General features: G+C 32.7%; 2 protein-coding genes and 1 long non-coding RNA gene across 4 annotated transcripts; 1 reads left to right on the top strand and 2 right to left on the bottom strand.

Moving 5' to 3' along the window:
• Positions 1 to 206: 206 nt before the first annotated feature.
• Positions 207 to 3,132, bottom strand: LOC126858336 (ras-related protein rab7). Of its 2 annotated transcripts, none has more exons than XM_050608585.1 (5): positions 2,942 to 3,132; positions 1,503 to 1,688; positions 1,202 to 1,420; positions 855 to 992; positions 207 to 747 (listed from the first exon to the last, which is right to left on the bottom strand). In XM_050608585.1, exons 2-5 carry the CDS (start codon positions 1,680 to 1,682, stop codon positions 661 to 663), a joined length of 624 nt encoding a protein of 207 aa, XP_050464542.1. In that variant the 5' UTR covers positions 1,683 to 1,688; positions 2,942 to 3,132; the 3' UTR covers positions 207 to 660. The 2 variants fall into 2 exon arrangements, with proteins under 2 accessions (XP_050464542.1, XP_050464543.1); XM_050608586.1 differs by lacking the exon at positions 2,942 to 3,132 and adding an exon at positions 2,571 to 2,922.
• Positions 3,133 to 3,539: 407 nt separating this feature from the next.
• On the top strand, positions 3,540 to 12,006 carry LOC126858345 (uncharacterized). Its single transcript, XR_007688650.1, has 4 exons — positions 3,540 to 3,768; positions 5,352 to 5,427; positions 7,147 to 10,738; positions 11,132 to 12,006. It is a non-coding gene; the product is annotated as an uncharacterized LOC126858345 (long non-coding RNA).
• On the bottom strand, positions 5,415 to 12,300 carry LOC126858339 (uncharacterized). Its single transcript, XM_050608590.1, has 2 exons — positions 12,018 to 12,300; positions 5,415 to 6,919 (listed from the first exon to the last, which is right to left on the bottom strand). Exons 1-2 carry the CDS (start codon positions 12,256 to 12,258, stop codon positions 6,579 to 6,581), a joined length of 582 nt encoding a protein of 193 aa, XP_050464547.1. The 5' UTR covers positions 12,259 to 12,300; the 3' UTR covers positions 5,415 to 6,578.
• Between the last annotated feature and the right edge of the window lie 243 nt (positions 12,301 to 12,543).

Below are 12,543 nucleotides of genomic sequence, written 5' to 3'. Positions count from 1 at the left end.
ATATATATATATATATATATATATATATATATATATATATATATATATGTATGTATCTCGTTTGGAAATCTTGAGATATTGTTATGATGAAATTAATTCAACAATAAATCAAGATTGAGATAAGGATAATTCAATTGTTTTACCATATATCAAATAAGAGAGCATTACAATACTTAAAAACAAGATGCATATCTTTCATTAAAGGATAAATATATATAATAAATTTAAAGGATAACATAGAGGATCTACATATTACGATAAGTTCAACGGGAGTACATGATTCAAATTGCGATATTTTTTAGGTTAGGAAATCAGATAAATATATCTTATTCCCATATACAATTACAAAAACAATTTTATACATATATGTATATATCGATAGTTTGTACACATCCCGTTACGTATGGATTTAATTCGTTACTTTTTACCGTGCTTGAATGATTGTTTCAACAAAAGTATTTTGAGAATATTGAAACATTTTGCGGATAGAGGAAGATTGTATAACAGATTGAAATAAAGAAATATACTTGGGGCTTCCTGCACACATAAAGCTCATCGCAATATATTCTCCGCATTCTTCATGCGCAGGTGATGTAAATGTAAAATCTGACCTGTGCATCTTTATTAGTCATCCAAGAGATATTACCACCATACCAAGACCTAGCAAGCACACGAATCACCTCTGCCATTGCTTCTTTGGTCATTGCTCAATTTGATTTGATCAGGAAATTCATTGTAAAGTTCAACCTAGGACAAAATGTAGAGAAAATATGATGAAAATGTTGTCGCTTTTTTTATATATGAAAAAATCTGTGAAAAGATATTCTTTTACACTGTCTGTTTAGTATACTTACTTCACTTTCTTGAGCTAAAGCATTCTTAGCTATCGTTTGGAAAGCCTGCTCGACATTAATAGCCTCTTTTGCACTAGTTTCAAAGTATGGAATATTATTTTTTGATTGACACCACTGTTGTGCTCTCTTGCTTGATACCTATAACAAAGGGAATAAAAAAAATTTATGAAATGAAACGAATGGATCAATTACATGGAGAAATTGCAACTTTAAAACTTAAATTATTAAGTTAAAGTATTGAATTATAAATAGTAATTATATTTTAGTACATATAGTTATATATAAAAAAATTAAATTATTTTACAGACAATTTATTTATTATATCACATAAAAACAATTTTACTCACTGCTCTTGATTCAAGATCTACTTTATTCCCGAGTACAACAAACGGAAAATTATCTGGATCCCGAGGAGAAGCTTGAATTAAAAATTCATCTCTCCATGAATCTAGAGATTTGAAACTAGTTGGAGCAGATACATCAAATACAAGCACACAACAATCAGCGCCTCTGTAGAAGGCTACTCCTAATGATTGAAATCTTTCTTGTCCAGCAGTATCCCAGATCTGAGATAAAGAAAACATCTTTTAGAGAAAACATCTTTTGGAAATATAAAGTAAAGGATTAAAATTAATGTGTATACATTACCTGCATAGTGACTATTCTATCTTCCACCATTACTTCCTTAGTCAAAAAATCTGCTCCTATTGTCGCTTTATATTGATTACTAAACTTCTTATTGACATATTGATTCATCAAAGAAGTTTTTCCAACTCCTGAATCCCCAAGGATAATGACTTTTAATAACACTTTCTTACGGGATGCCATTCTTGGCTGAAAAGATATAAAACAATATAAGAATTAATTCTTATTTGAAATTAGAATTATTGTATAATTTTAGGATAGAGAAACAATTGTAACTAATTCAGATATGTGTGTGATTTATTTATCATCAAGCTACGAGCTAAGAATAACATCTTTTTAATCCCATGTTGTAGATGATTCATAATCAAAGAGAATAAATTTAATAATTTTTATTTTTAGATTAAATTTTCTAATATTATAAAAAACTTATATCAATATAAATTTTACAAACTTTTATTTATAAAAAGAAGAAATATTTAATACATTAAAAGACAATATATAATAAATTTCAGCTGATAAGATATAAATATATATATATATATATATATATATATATATATATATATATATATATATCAATTTTCTATTGCATATAATGAAAATTTTATCTTTTTACTTTGAAGGATTTTTAAATATTACAATTTACTGATTAAAGATTAAAATTAACACATTTTCAATACTTTGGCTTCTGTTACATTATATAAAGGAAAACTTCAAAGATTTTGATTGTTTCTAAAAATATCTTGTGTGTAAATTAATAAAACATGTAGCTTTTTTTATTATTTAAAATTTTATAATGATAAAAAAGCATAAACACGGTATAAAATACTTTTTGAATTGTAAATATCAGAAAAGTCAACTTCTAATGTATTATATACTGTCCACATCTTCTCTATTATTTACTTGATACATCGTATATATCAAAACAATGAACTCGATATCTACTAGTGCATGAAAAATCGGATGCTGACTATCTTAAAGAAATAGTTGATCATATGAATCATCTGACAACGTGATGATGAAAGTACATCTCGGAGTAACAATGACGTATGTGTATGTACAACAACGCACTCGAGGAGAAAAAGAAAGGACCGAATGACTTCCTTCGTGAAGCTTTTTAAGCGCGAATTTTTTTTTGGCGGTCAACGTCGAACGACACTTCTGGAAATTCGTGTTTCAGGCTCCGTGCCAAGGATCCTGAAACAGGACGTATACGAGAGGCGCGAGTGACGCGACAGGGAGATGACGACGAGCGAGATCACGTCGTGAGCAGAATCCGTTCAACTGCGCGATGCTCGACGGAAACCTGTCACACGAGCGAAATATATCCGCGACTCCATTCGACACGACGATCGCACGACGTCAGGATGTACGCACGAGCGTGCGACGTGCGTGGTTCGGGGAACGACGTAAACGTCAGATATTTACGCTTCGTGCGTTACCTGAAAAACTCGGTAGAAAATATCGACGTGCAAACGCTTCGCGCTCCAGCACACTTTACACAAAGAAAATGGCGTGTTATGAAATCACGAGTATGACAACGATGTCGTCACCTGTTCTTCGCCTCCCTTATCGACCGAGTGTAGAACGAGTATCGTAATGATTGAATTATTGGCGGGAAAGCGGACAAAGTATAACGGCCCTTGTGCCCTGTGCTCCCAAAGGGAAAGGGAACAGCCTGTCGAGTTTTTAGTGCTCAGTCTCTATCTGTTGATCTGTTGTTTTGTATGAATTAATATTTATTATACTACGACACATTATACATTCTACGAATAAGTAATGCCGATTCTACACTACAAGTCATATGCGTTAGTCGTAAGCAAATTGACCAATCACAGTCAATAACTCCAAAAAAAATTGACTATGATTGGTCAATTTGCTCACGACATACGACTTATTGTAGAACCGACCTAATAACGTTTTCGAATGAGTTAATACAACCAGGATCAATTAAATACTATATTTTACTATGAGTTCAAGTCTTTTATTGGCAGAGATAATGCAATGACATCATTAATTGCTCTCCCTTGCTGTATTCGAAAACGCCATAAGTAACATATAGTTTACGTCATGTATTCTGTAGATTTTCAGTACTGGCAGTAATGTCGAAGCACAGTCGCTGATGGCATACCGCGGGAATATACCTTACTTGGTATTGTGAGACTGTGTGAGACAAAGGGTTGATCGATGTACTCTTTATTCTCTAATGGCAGCAAAGAAAAATTCTGGGCTTTATACAGATAAATGATAGACTTTGATAGGTGAAAAGGTACTATTTGTTTTGTTATATTAAATCGTATTAGAGAGCGATTGTTGAATATGTATATGTATAATATATCTTTATTATTTATGATATATATATGCATTTAGAAACTTTAGAAAGCTTCTATCTTAGGAACGTCCACATCGCTCAAAGATCCCAATATACAGCCCAACAGAGAATAATTTTACATGTGCTAATCGAAATTCATGTTGAATATATTTTTTATGTACATATATTTCAAACATGATTTTTTTCGATATACATTTATCTTTATACCAGTTTCTTGATAATAATAGACAGATATATTTTAACTTTTATAAACAAATCTTTTGATATCGATATAATCTTGTGGGTTAATCCTGATTCTTGTTTGTACGCATTTTTAAGAAATTTTTATTTTGTTTTCAAATCTAACATAATATAAAATATACAAATCTTTTTCGTTATCGATTAACATATTTGATATGTGAGAGAGAGTTTATATAGATTAATAGATCCATATAAAAATGTAATATGTATGTAATAAATTTAATATATGTATATATAAATCTATTGCTAATGAATCTGTTATTTACGAATTCATGTAAATTTATTGCTCATTTATGTTAATATTTACGTTGACATTTCGCGAGCAGCAGCGGAATAAATTTTATATTTAATCGTTATCCTTGACATTAAATAATATTGCATAGTTTTATTTTTTTTTTATTTTTTAGGAGATGTCTTTTTACATAATATATACATATATATATATATATATATATATATATATATATATATATATATATGAATAGCAATATAAAATAAAATTGCAATTCTAATTAATATTATTTGAGATTGCAATTTGAAGTTGTTACAAAAATAATCATAACTATATCAATGTCTCATGTAGATTTAATAGATAACATTTAATTTGTTATCGCGTTTGTTATTTTTTAAATTACAATAATTATATTATTGAATTGAGTTACGAAATTAGTATTTAATTTTAATATTGCAGAAATCTACATGTATATCGATCTGAATGTCATGACAATATATTTTTATCTTTCGTTCTTTGTAATCGTAACTAAAACTCGAAATGAGAAATGACAGTAGAAATATTTGAGAGAGAAAGTAGGTTTCGTGATTTATTTGGGTAGGGACCAAAAATCTTGTTTGCTTCTCGCCTACTTTTACAACGTTAGTCACCACTTACATTGTCTCGAAGCATGCATAAAACATTGAGAATCAATGTTCTTCAAATATTGAATACTATTCGAATATTCTTTATTTCAGAGAGGCACATTGTAAGAAAGTACTTTATGTAACTATTCAATATCAAGAAATTAGTGATTGCAAATCTTTTAATAATAAAATTTGAGTAAAAAAGAAAGAGAAAAAAAATTGACAGTTTAGAAATAAAACATTTTCTTACATTTAATTTTGATCTAAAAAAGAAATATAAATTAAACAACATTTAATCATTGCTCATGCATTTGTGAGCATTTACAAAAAAATGATTTTTATATATAGATTTTTTTCCGAATTATTAGCTGATTGTGAGTTATATAATTTAATTAAATTATATATAATAATTTTGATTTTAGATCCAGAGATAAAAAATGGGAGCGAGGGAGAATTGAGGATGAGCGAAGAGAATGCAACGCAGATTCAATTAAATAAGTAAGTTAATTTAATCACATATAATTACAATCACACATATTTGCGATACATATGCCAGATTCTGCTATAAAAATTTGTCGTAGAAGGTCAAAGAAGGTTTAAGTCGATTTAACTAGAGAGGTGCGCCATTAAATATCATTAGAAGGCGTTAAGAAAATATCTAAACTTTTCGATCGCTCTTGCAATTGGTTCGAAATAGTATAATACAAAAGATAGCATCTCTTTCGGCGAGTTTGGTTGAAAAGCTAAATTTGCGCCGAATTTTTAAAATGAATTTTAAATTTATTATTCATTAATCTTATAATATCTTTAGCTTTCTATATGATATATTTTTTATACTTTATCTATTATTTTTTTCTGGTAATTTTCAGAGTGTAAATTATTATTCTGATATACATTTCTCGGAATTATTTTTTTTATTAAATTATGTTGTGTCAAGGATTGAGCAATTATAGAATTTGGGAAAAATTAGCGAGCGCATATTTTGACAAGTTAAAGGCTTAAAAATAAGATTACGAGAACGAAATTGAAGAAAATGAGTGCGTCTTAAATTATTTTATCGTGCTCGTGATTTGCAAAGGCGCGATTTGAAATTTGTATATAATTAGCTTAATCTGGATCATGTGTATGGAATTGGATCACGTTGGACGGTGAGCGGTATCACGGTATGGCCTCGTCGCATCGACGATAAATGTTCTAGATGTTCTAGAACAATTGATGAATCATTATGCAATTAATAACTACAAATAGCCGACATATGAAAGAATCTCTGTGATCGTATCTAAGCGACCTTATTCGATTGCTATTTATGTGACAATTTACATTTTTTTTCGAAAAAAATCTGACAACAAGCCGATTGTCAAAACAATCAAAACAATCTAGAATTCATTTTAATACATCTCATGTATTTGTATATGTATATGCGATTATATCTCAATGTTGTGCTATTATGAAAAGAATCTTTCTATTAAGAGTGTCACTCTCGAAAAATAAAATTCTTGAATATATCGACGCACGATTCGTAGTTTCACGCGTTGACAGATCGGGCAGTATTTTTTGACGTTAAGATGAATCTGGGTCCGATTAATCTCATCGAGGAGGCTACACCGCAATCTTTCTCTCCAGCGTAGCTTTTTTTCGGCGCTACCGACTTAGGCTTTCGGTGCAGCTTCCGGCTGCACATTTTCGGCTTCCGCTCCGGTCGGCGGTGGCAGAGTCGGGATATCCGGGTATTCGAGTTTAACGCCGTCCTCGCACTCGAAGATCGGACAACAATCGGGGAAACTCGCCGTTTTGTTGGTCTTCTCGGAGAGCTTGCACTTGGGGTTGGCCTTGGGCAACGGGCCGCAGTCCTCCACTAGCTCAAACAGACGGCCGGAATTGTCGTCGGCGGGCACGCAGGTAGAGCGGCCACAGAACGGCGACAGCTCCCACGTCTTCGTCGGCTCGATGGTCGCGCACTTGGTCGACGCGAAGCACATGCCGGGGAAGTCTGTAACATGTAGCGACATTGTTTTTATTAACATGTGATTTATTAATTAAAATAAGATTAAAATTAAAATAAGATTAAACTGAGTTGATGGCTCTGATCATCGTCGAGATGATCAGAGATTTATTTAGCGTATGATAAATGTAATAAAATACATTGTGATTATTTATATCATGATATGATAAAATTGAAAGAGAAATGCGCAAATCTAATTGCCGAAAAATTTGCAGATCGTTTTCATGAACCACGTTCAATTTTCATCGATGATGATACATGCGGGATACGAGAGTAAGAGGCTACTCATCAACGGTGAACGGATGAAACATGCGGAGATTGCATTTCCTTAACAAGGTGCTCGCTCGCGTGCGCGTGCATTATCTCGTTACCTCGTCACGCACGAAAAGTGTTGTTACTTTCTAATGCACCGTGCGCATCGGACCTAAGCGGTGCTAATGTTCGCCACAGCTATAATATTACTCGTTAATTAGCTGAATGACGGGAACCGATAAAAGAGTTGATATGAGAGAACAGATGCGGTAAGGATCACTTAATATCATGTTGCACATTCGACGCACAATGTAATTAACGGTGATAATGATCGGAAACATATTTCGTACATAGGATTTCTTCGACCCGTGACATTTATCTTAACGGCTAATCGTTCAATTATCGATTTTTATCTCTCGATGAAAAAAATCTTTATATATGTATACGAATCTTCTTTTCTTATTATACACATGTATATTGCGAGCATTTTAAAAGATTTTAACATGTTTTGATTGAAGAATACTCTGTTTCATATTCTTTATCTTTTTCTATCAAATGTATAATTGAAATTTTTGTATAAAAAAATTTGTTTGTATTAAAGTTATATCGACTATTTTATCCTAGAATATAAATCAATGCTTATATATCATAATCTCTCTATTTCAAACGAGTCGATATAACGAGAATACTGCTTGCTGGATTCAGCGACCTATTTCCGAATCAGCCCGTATATCTGCAATATAGTTAATGATAGTTGAAAATTTCACTTCCTCGATGTAGAACCATGCGCGACGACGACGACGACGACGAATGCAACGGATGACGGCATTACGGGGCTAATTCGATTGTAATCGGCACACAGTGATCTCGATACTCATCTACGATGTAATCGACGACAGTTCTCCCCATCGTCGTCATCGTTGGCAGTGATTGTGCTAGAAACTTCAAGGAGAAACACTTTCACTGTCAGACGTCGAATCGGTCGATTGCAGGCTTTTACGCAATGCGACGACGACAAATGTCGAGAGTCGCTGGGCTATCAAGTTAACGGTTCTCAGTTACATTACATCAGCCCTTTGATGTTGTTTCGATGATTCAGAACACTCGCGAAATCATTTTACTCAATAAGGATGCAGAGATTCTTTTAGAAAAAAATTCTGATTGATTATAGAAAAAAAATAGAATTATGAGAAATATGTATAAAAAAGTAATTTATTAATGTTCGGTAAAATAAAAATTAATAAGAGCTCGGACGAAGAAATCCTTTTTAAAAAAATAATTTATTAATGTTCAGTAAAATATAATAAAAGCTCGGATGATTTCGATACAGAAGCCTCGAATAGAAAGTTCATAACTCGGAAAAAAAATTATTCTTGATTGCTATTTACTTATGACTCATGTTGCCGCGATACTTCTTACTGTCTCATGTCTGTGTGCAATATTCATGACGAAAACGAGAGCCAATATAGGATTACGCATCTTGCAAAGACGTCAGAATGTCTAGTCATATATATAACCCTCCGTCTCGCGAGTGAGCGAGTGTTATTCACGAAATTTAAATAATGACGTGCTTGTTACCATTTTCTCATTGCCATCGACATACTGATTGGAGCTTCGACTTAATCGGTGTTTACTGCACCGCTAATTTATATAGTTTCGCTTTACTCGTTTCATTAGTCAGCCTGAAATAGTAAACAAGGACACTTAAAGAAGCAACAGAGCGCAGAGAGATCTTAAATCTACTAAATATTTATAAATCAAAATTTTAAAACAGAATTAAATGAATTAAATGAAATTAAATGAATAAATAATTAAAGCTTATCAATAATTGCAGAAAAGAGTTACTGTGAGAATTTTCTAACAGACTTTCACCGGAACTTGCAAGAAGCGTAACGATTCTTGAAACTCGTATATATGGAATTACAGATTTCTCGTCGCATAAGCGTTATTTAAAAAAAATATCAAAATTGCAAAAATGTCTACATTTTTTATCAAAATATCAAAACGTCGATTTCTTTCGCGTAGATTCCATGTCCCCTTAAATGAATCTCGGCGATCAAGAAATTAATAGAATAAAGAAGAAAAGAGAAAAGTTGTAATTTATAATGATATAGAACCACACGATTCTCTCAACAATTTTTTTTCGAAAGTCTCGCGATGCAGGCGAACGTGGCGATCTTTCTCTGATTTCATGATATTTGATTCCGCCTGCACTTTCATCGCGCGTACCAGTTGTCATTTCTGTGAATAAACAAGGTTGTTAGTTTTCACGGGCGTTTCGCTTTCAAATAGGAGATATTTTATGCGGTAAACGTAAGGAAATTAACGCACGCAAATTTCACTTTTAAGTATAATTTTTTTACCTAACAGCATCCAACAAAGATCCGTGTATGTACATAAGAACGTATGAAAGGTCCATTGTTATCTTTTTATGCGCTAAAGGAGTGTCGAAAGTGTCGAGACTTACTCGTGTTACATATTCAATACAGAACTTTGCTTCGCGCACATCTGTAACCTTCTAAGATGTGACCAATGGCGAGATCTATCTTTCTTGTAAGTTTCCACACCCAGTACGATGCTGCCTTCGCTACAATTCGAGTAACGAGGTCGCATAATTTTCTCCGTCGTAGTGAGTAATACAATTATTCATGGAAATCCAGGGTCTTTAGTAACAAATAGGAAAGAATAAATACACGGTAATTAAAGATCGATTCAAGGAATAAATCGCATTTACACGAATATCAAGGATTTTCGCCCTCAAATTATATGATTTATGATTGTAAGATATTGCAAAGTCTCGCATCAAAAGGACAATTTCCATCAAATAATAAAATTAATGAAGATGTTTGTAAAACATCAATCTTTAATTAATTGCGAGGCAATATTAATTTGAAATGCAATGCATAATTAAGATTCTAACTAAATGTAAATAAATGCCTCGCAGCTATCATATAAAATGTAAACATCTAGCGGTAGATCACAATTTGAATCATATTAAATATAATTTTATAAAATTGCAATATTGACATCGCTTTTTTATGACGTTATTTATTATATTTTTAAAATATTTATTTAAAAAATAATTTTTTAAAGACCATCTTTTCCAACGATACGACTCGTATTGAGAAAGAGAAACGCGCGTTACTGCACCCTACAAACCGTATAAAGAAGAAAGTGATATCGGGAAAGGGAGAAGAAACGGGACAAAACTGGTATCGGCAAGGGGATCATAAGGTAATGGTTACGGCAAGAAACTTTCACGCGGTCTCGCGATCTTGATGCCGAGAATAATGTGTGATTCCTATATTTTTCTCGATTTGTCCATGAGATATCGCGCCGTCAATATTATATTCTGTGAATCAGGAACCGCGCCCGATATAAAAAAAGTGCCGAGAGTCACGCGGATCAAAGATACGCATGGATGAATACTAAGAAAACAATTATTACAGAATAAAAAAAAAAGTGTTATATTTACCGCAAGGTCAGTGCGAGAGAAAACGTGCGAAGAATAGGCAAGGATTTATAGGATGTTATCTAAGAATCTACGAGATTGCGGTAATTGTCTGTGATCTTTTGCATTCTAATAGCGATAATAAAGATTTTCGATCGACATTGTGAGAGTGACTTTTAATGCGTAATTTATACATTTAATTTCTGGGCAATATCAAATCGACAACACAATATCGTCTAAAAAAATATCGAAACTTTCGAGCAAATTGTAAATCTCGCTTTTGAAAATGATTGAACGTAGTTTTTTATGTAATATGGAATTGATTACAAGAATTGGAATAAGACATCTACATTAAGATTTTACATTAATTTTATATCAAACTCTTTTAAAATATTTCGTTTATTTAAAAAAAAAAGACAGTTTTGAACTGTGTTTTTTTTTTTATATAAAATGATCGATTTAAATGTAAATTATGCTGCTTTCTCTTTTTTCCACAGCGCGAATGATATTAGCGATACTTTGGGATATCATCGAGATTCCGTGACAGTGGTTCAACACGCGTGACAAGACATCGTAAGAAAGTTGAGTATCTTTCAGGGACCGGTTGAAAATAACGACAATCGTCCCACTTGTTGATGGCATGTATGCACTGTTCTTTGAATTCGGCCAGACACTTAGCAGTGATTCTCAACTAATGTTCCGCGAGAACATTTTTTCTCAAGTATAAATAAATTTTTACTCACGCTTTGAAGAAAAGAATCATATTGCTAATTTTTCTCGCTCTTATGTAAACATCGTACAATTTTTATTATTTTTATATGATATTAATTTATTTTGAAAACGCGCTAATAAGTTTGATAAAATATCTTGTTTAATAGATCTTAATTAATAAATGATAGAATTAACTTGTAAATAATTCGTTTTACAAAACACATCTCAAAGAATTTTTTGCGGTAACAATTAACGTACTATTTATAATTGCCCGCATGTTCAACGCAAATTATAATGTCATAAATATATCTTGTACAATTATCAAATAATATTAATACCTAATTATTTTCTGTCATTATTTTAACAGATTAAAATATTTCACGATAAAAATAATCTTTTGCGAAATAATATTCTTTTGAAGCTGCTATCTTTCTGGACACACAGAGAAAAGAAACATTATAGTACTTATAATGTAATCATTATTTTATCGATAATTGAATGCGACTTGTAACTATTCTGATCATTTTATCATTTAATTGAAATTTATTTAGGAGATTTTACAAGATAAAATTTGAAATACTAGAATTATTAGAAAGAAAGAAATTTGTATACATGATGGCTTCCTTTCTTCTTTGTTTTACGGATTGAGAATTTACGAAGATATATACTCACCACGAAGAACATCGGCAGGTATCAGCCTTCGGAAGGTTTTCGGTCGTTCCTGCTCCTCGGTCCCCTCGGCGGCGACGAAAGCGACCGCGGCGCACAGCAAGGCGAACCTGATGGCGAGCTTCATGATCTCGAGATTCGCGACAGGTAGATTCACTGGGGCCTCTTTAGGCGCGGGAGGGAAAGAAAAATGGAGCTTCTTGTTTCGATTAAGACTGGTTGGGCCCGATTCCTGTAGCGGCATTTTATAGCCGACTATCGGGCGGGGTCCCTGCTATCCCCACCAGATCAACGTAGTCTCTCACCTCTTGAACTACCAGTCACCGATGAATCGCTCGCGACCGGAGCTCGAGTGATGCCGGAGACACCAGAAGTAAATGCGGGGTCCACACAGTACATAGGTAGGGATGAATCCAATACACACATGTACTAGTGATCGTATTCGATTCCTATTGTTAGTGTGAAATTTACCTGATAGAAGAATTCAAAGTTTGACTATAAAAAGTATCTGCTATGTAATGCATAAGAA

Source organism: Cataglyphis hispanica, chromosome 24, assembly GCF_021464435.1.
Source record: "Cataglyphis hispanica isolate Lineage 1 chromosome 24, ULB_Chis1_1.0, whole genome shotgun sequence".
In the NCBI taxonomy this organism is placed as follows: Eukaryota; Metazoa; Arthropoda; class Insecta; order Hymenoptera; family Formicidae; genus Cataglyphis; species Cataglyphis hispanica.
This window is presented reverse-complemented; position numbering and strand designations above follow the sequence as displayed.

Bases quoted from the DNA above. Each gene is read 5' to 3' on its own strand.
- LOC126858336 (XM_050608585.1), bottom strand. From the start codon at position 1,682: ATGGCATCCCGTAAGAAAGTGTTATTAAAAGTCATTATCCTTGGGGAT. The intron at 1,421-1,502 runs GTAATGTATACA...TCTTTATCTCAG, and splicing joins ATAGAATAGTCACTATGCAG to ATCTGGGATACTGCTGGACA. The intron at 748-854 runs GTAAGTATACTA...ATTTTGTCCTAG, and splicing joins CTTTAGCTCAAGAAAGTGAA to GTTGAACTTTACAATGAATT.
- LOC126858339 (XM_050608590.1), bottom strand. From the start codon at position 12,258: ATGCCGCTACAGGAATCGGGCCCAACCAGTCTTAATCGAAACAAGAAG. The intron at 6,920-12,017 runs GTGAGTATATAT...TACATGTTACAG, and splicing joins ACCTGCCGATGTTCTTCGTG to ACTTCCCCGGCATGTGCTTC.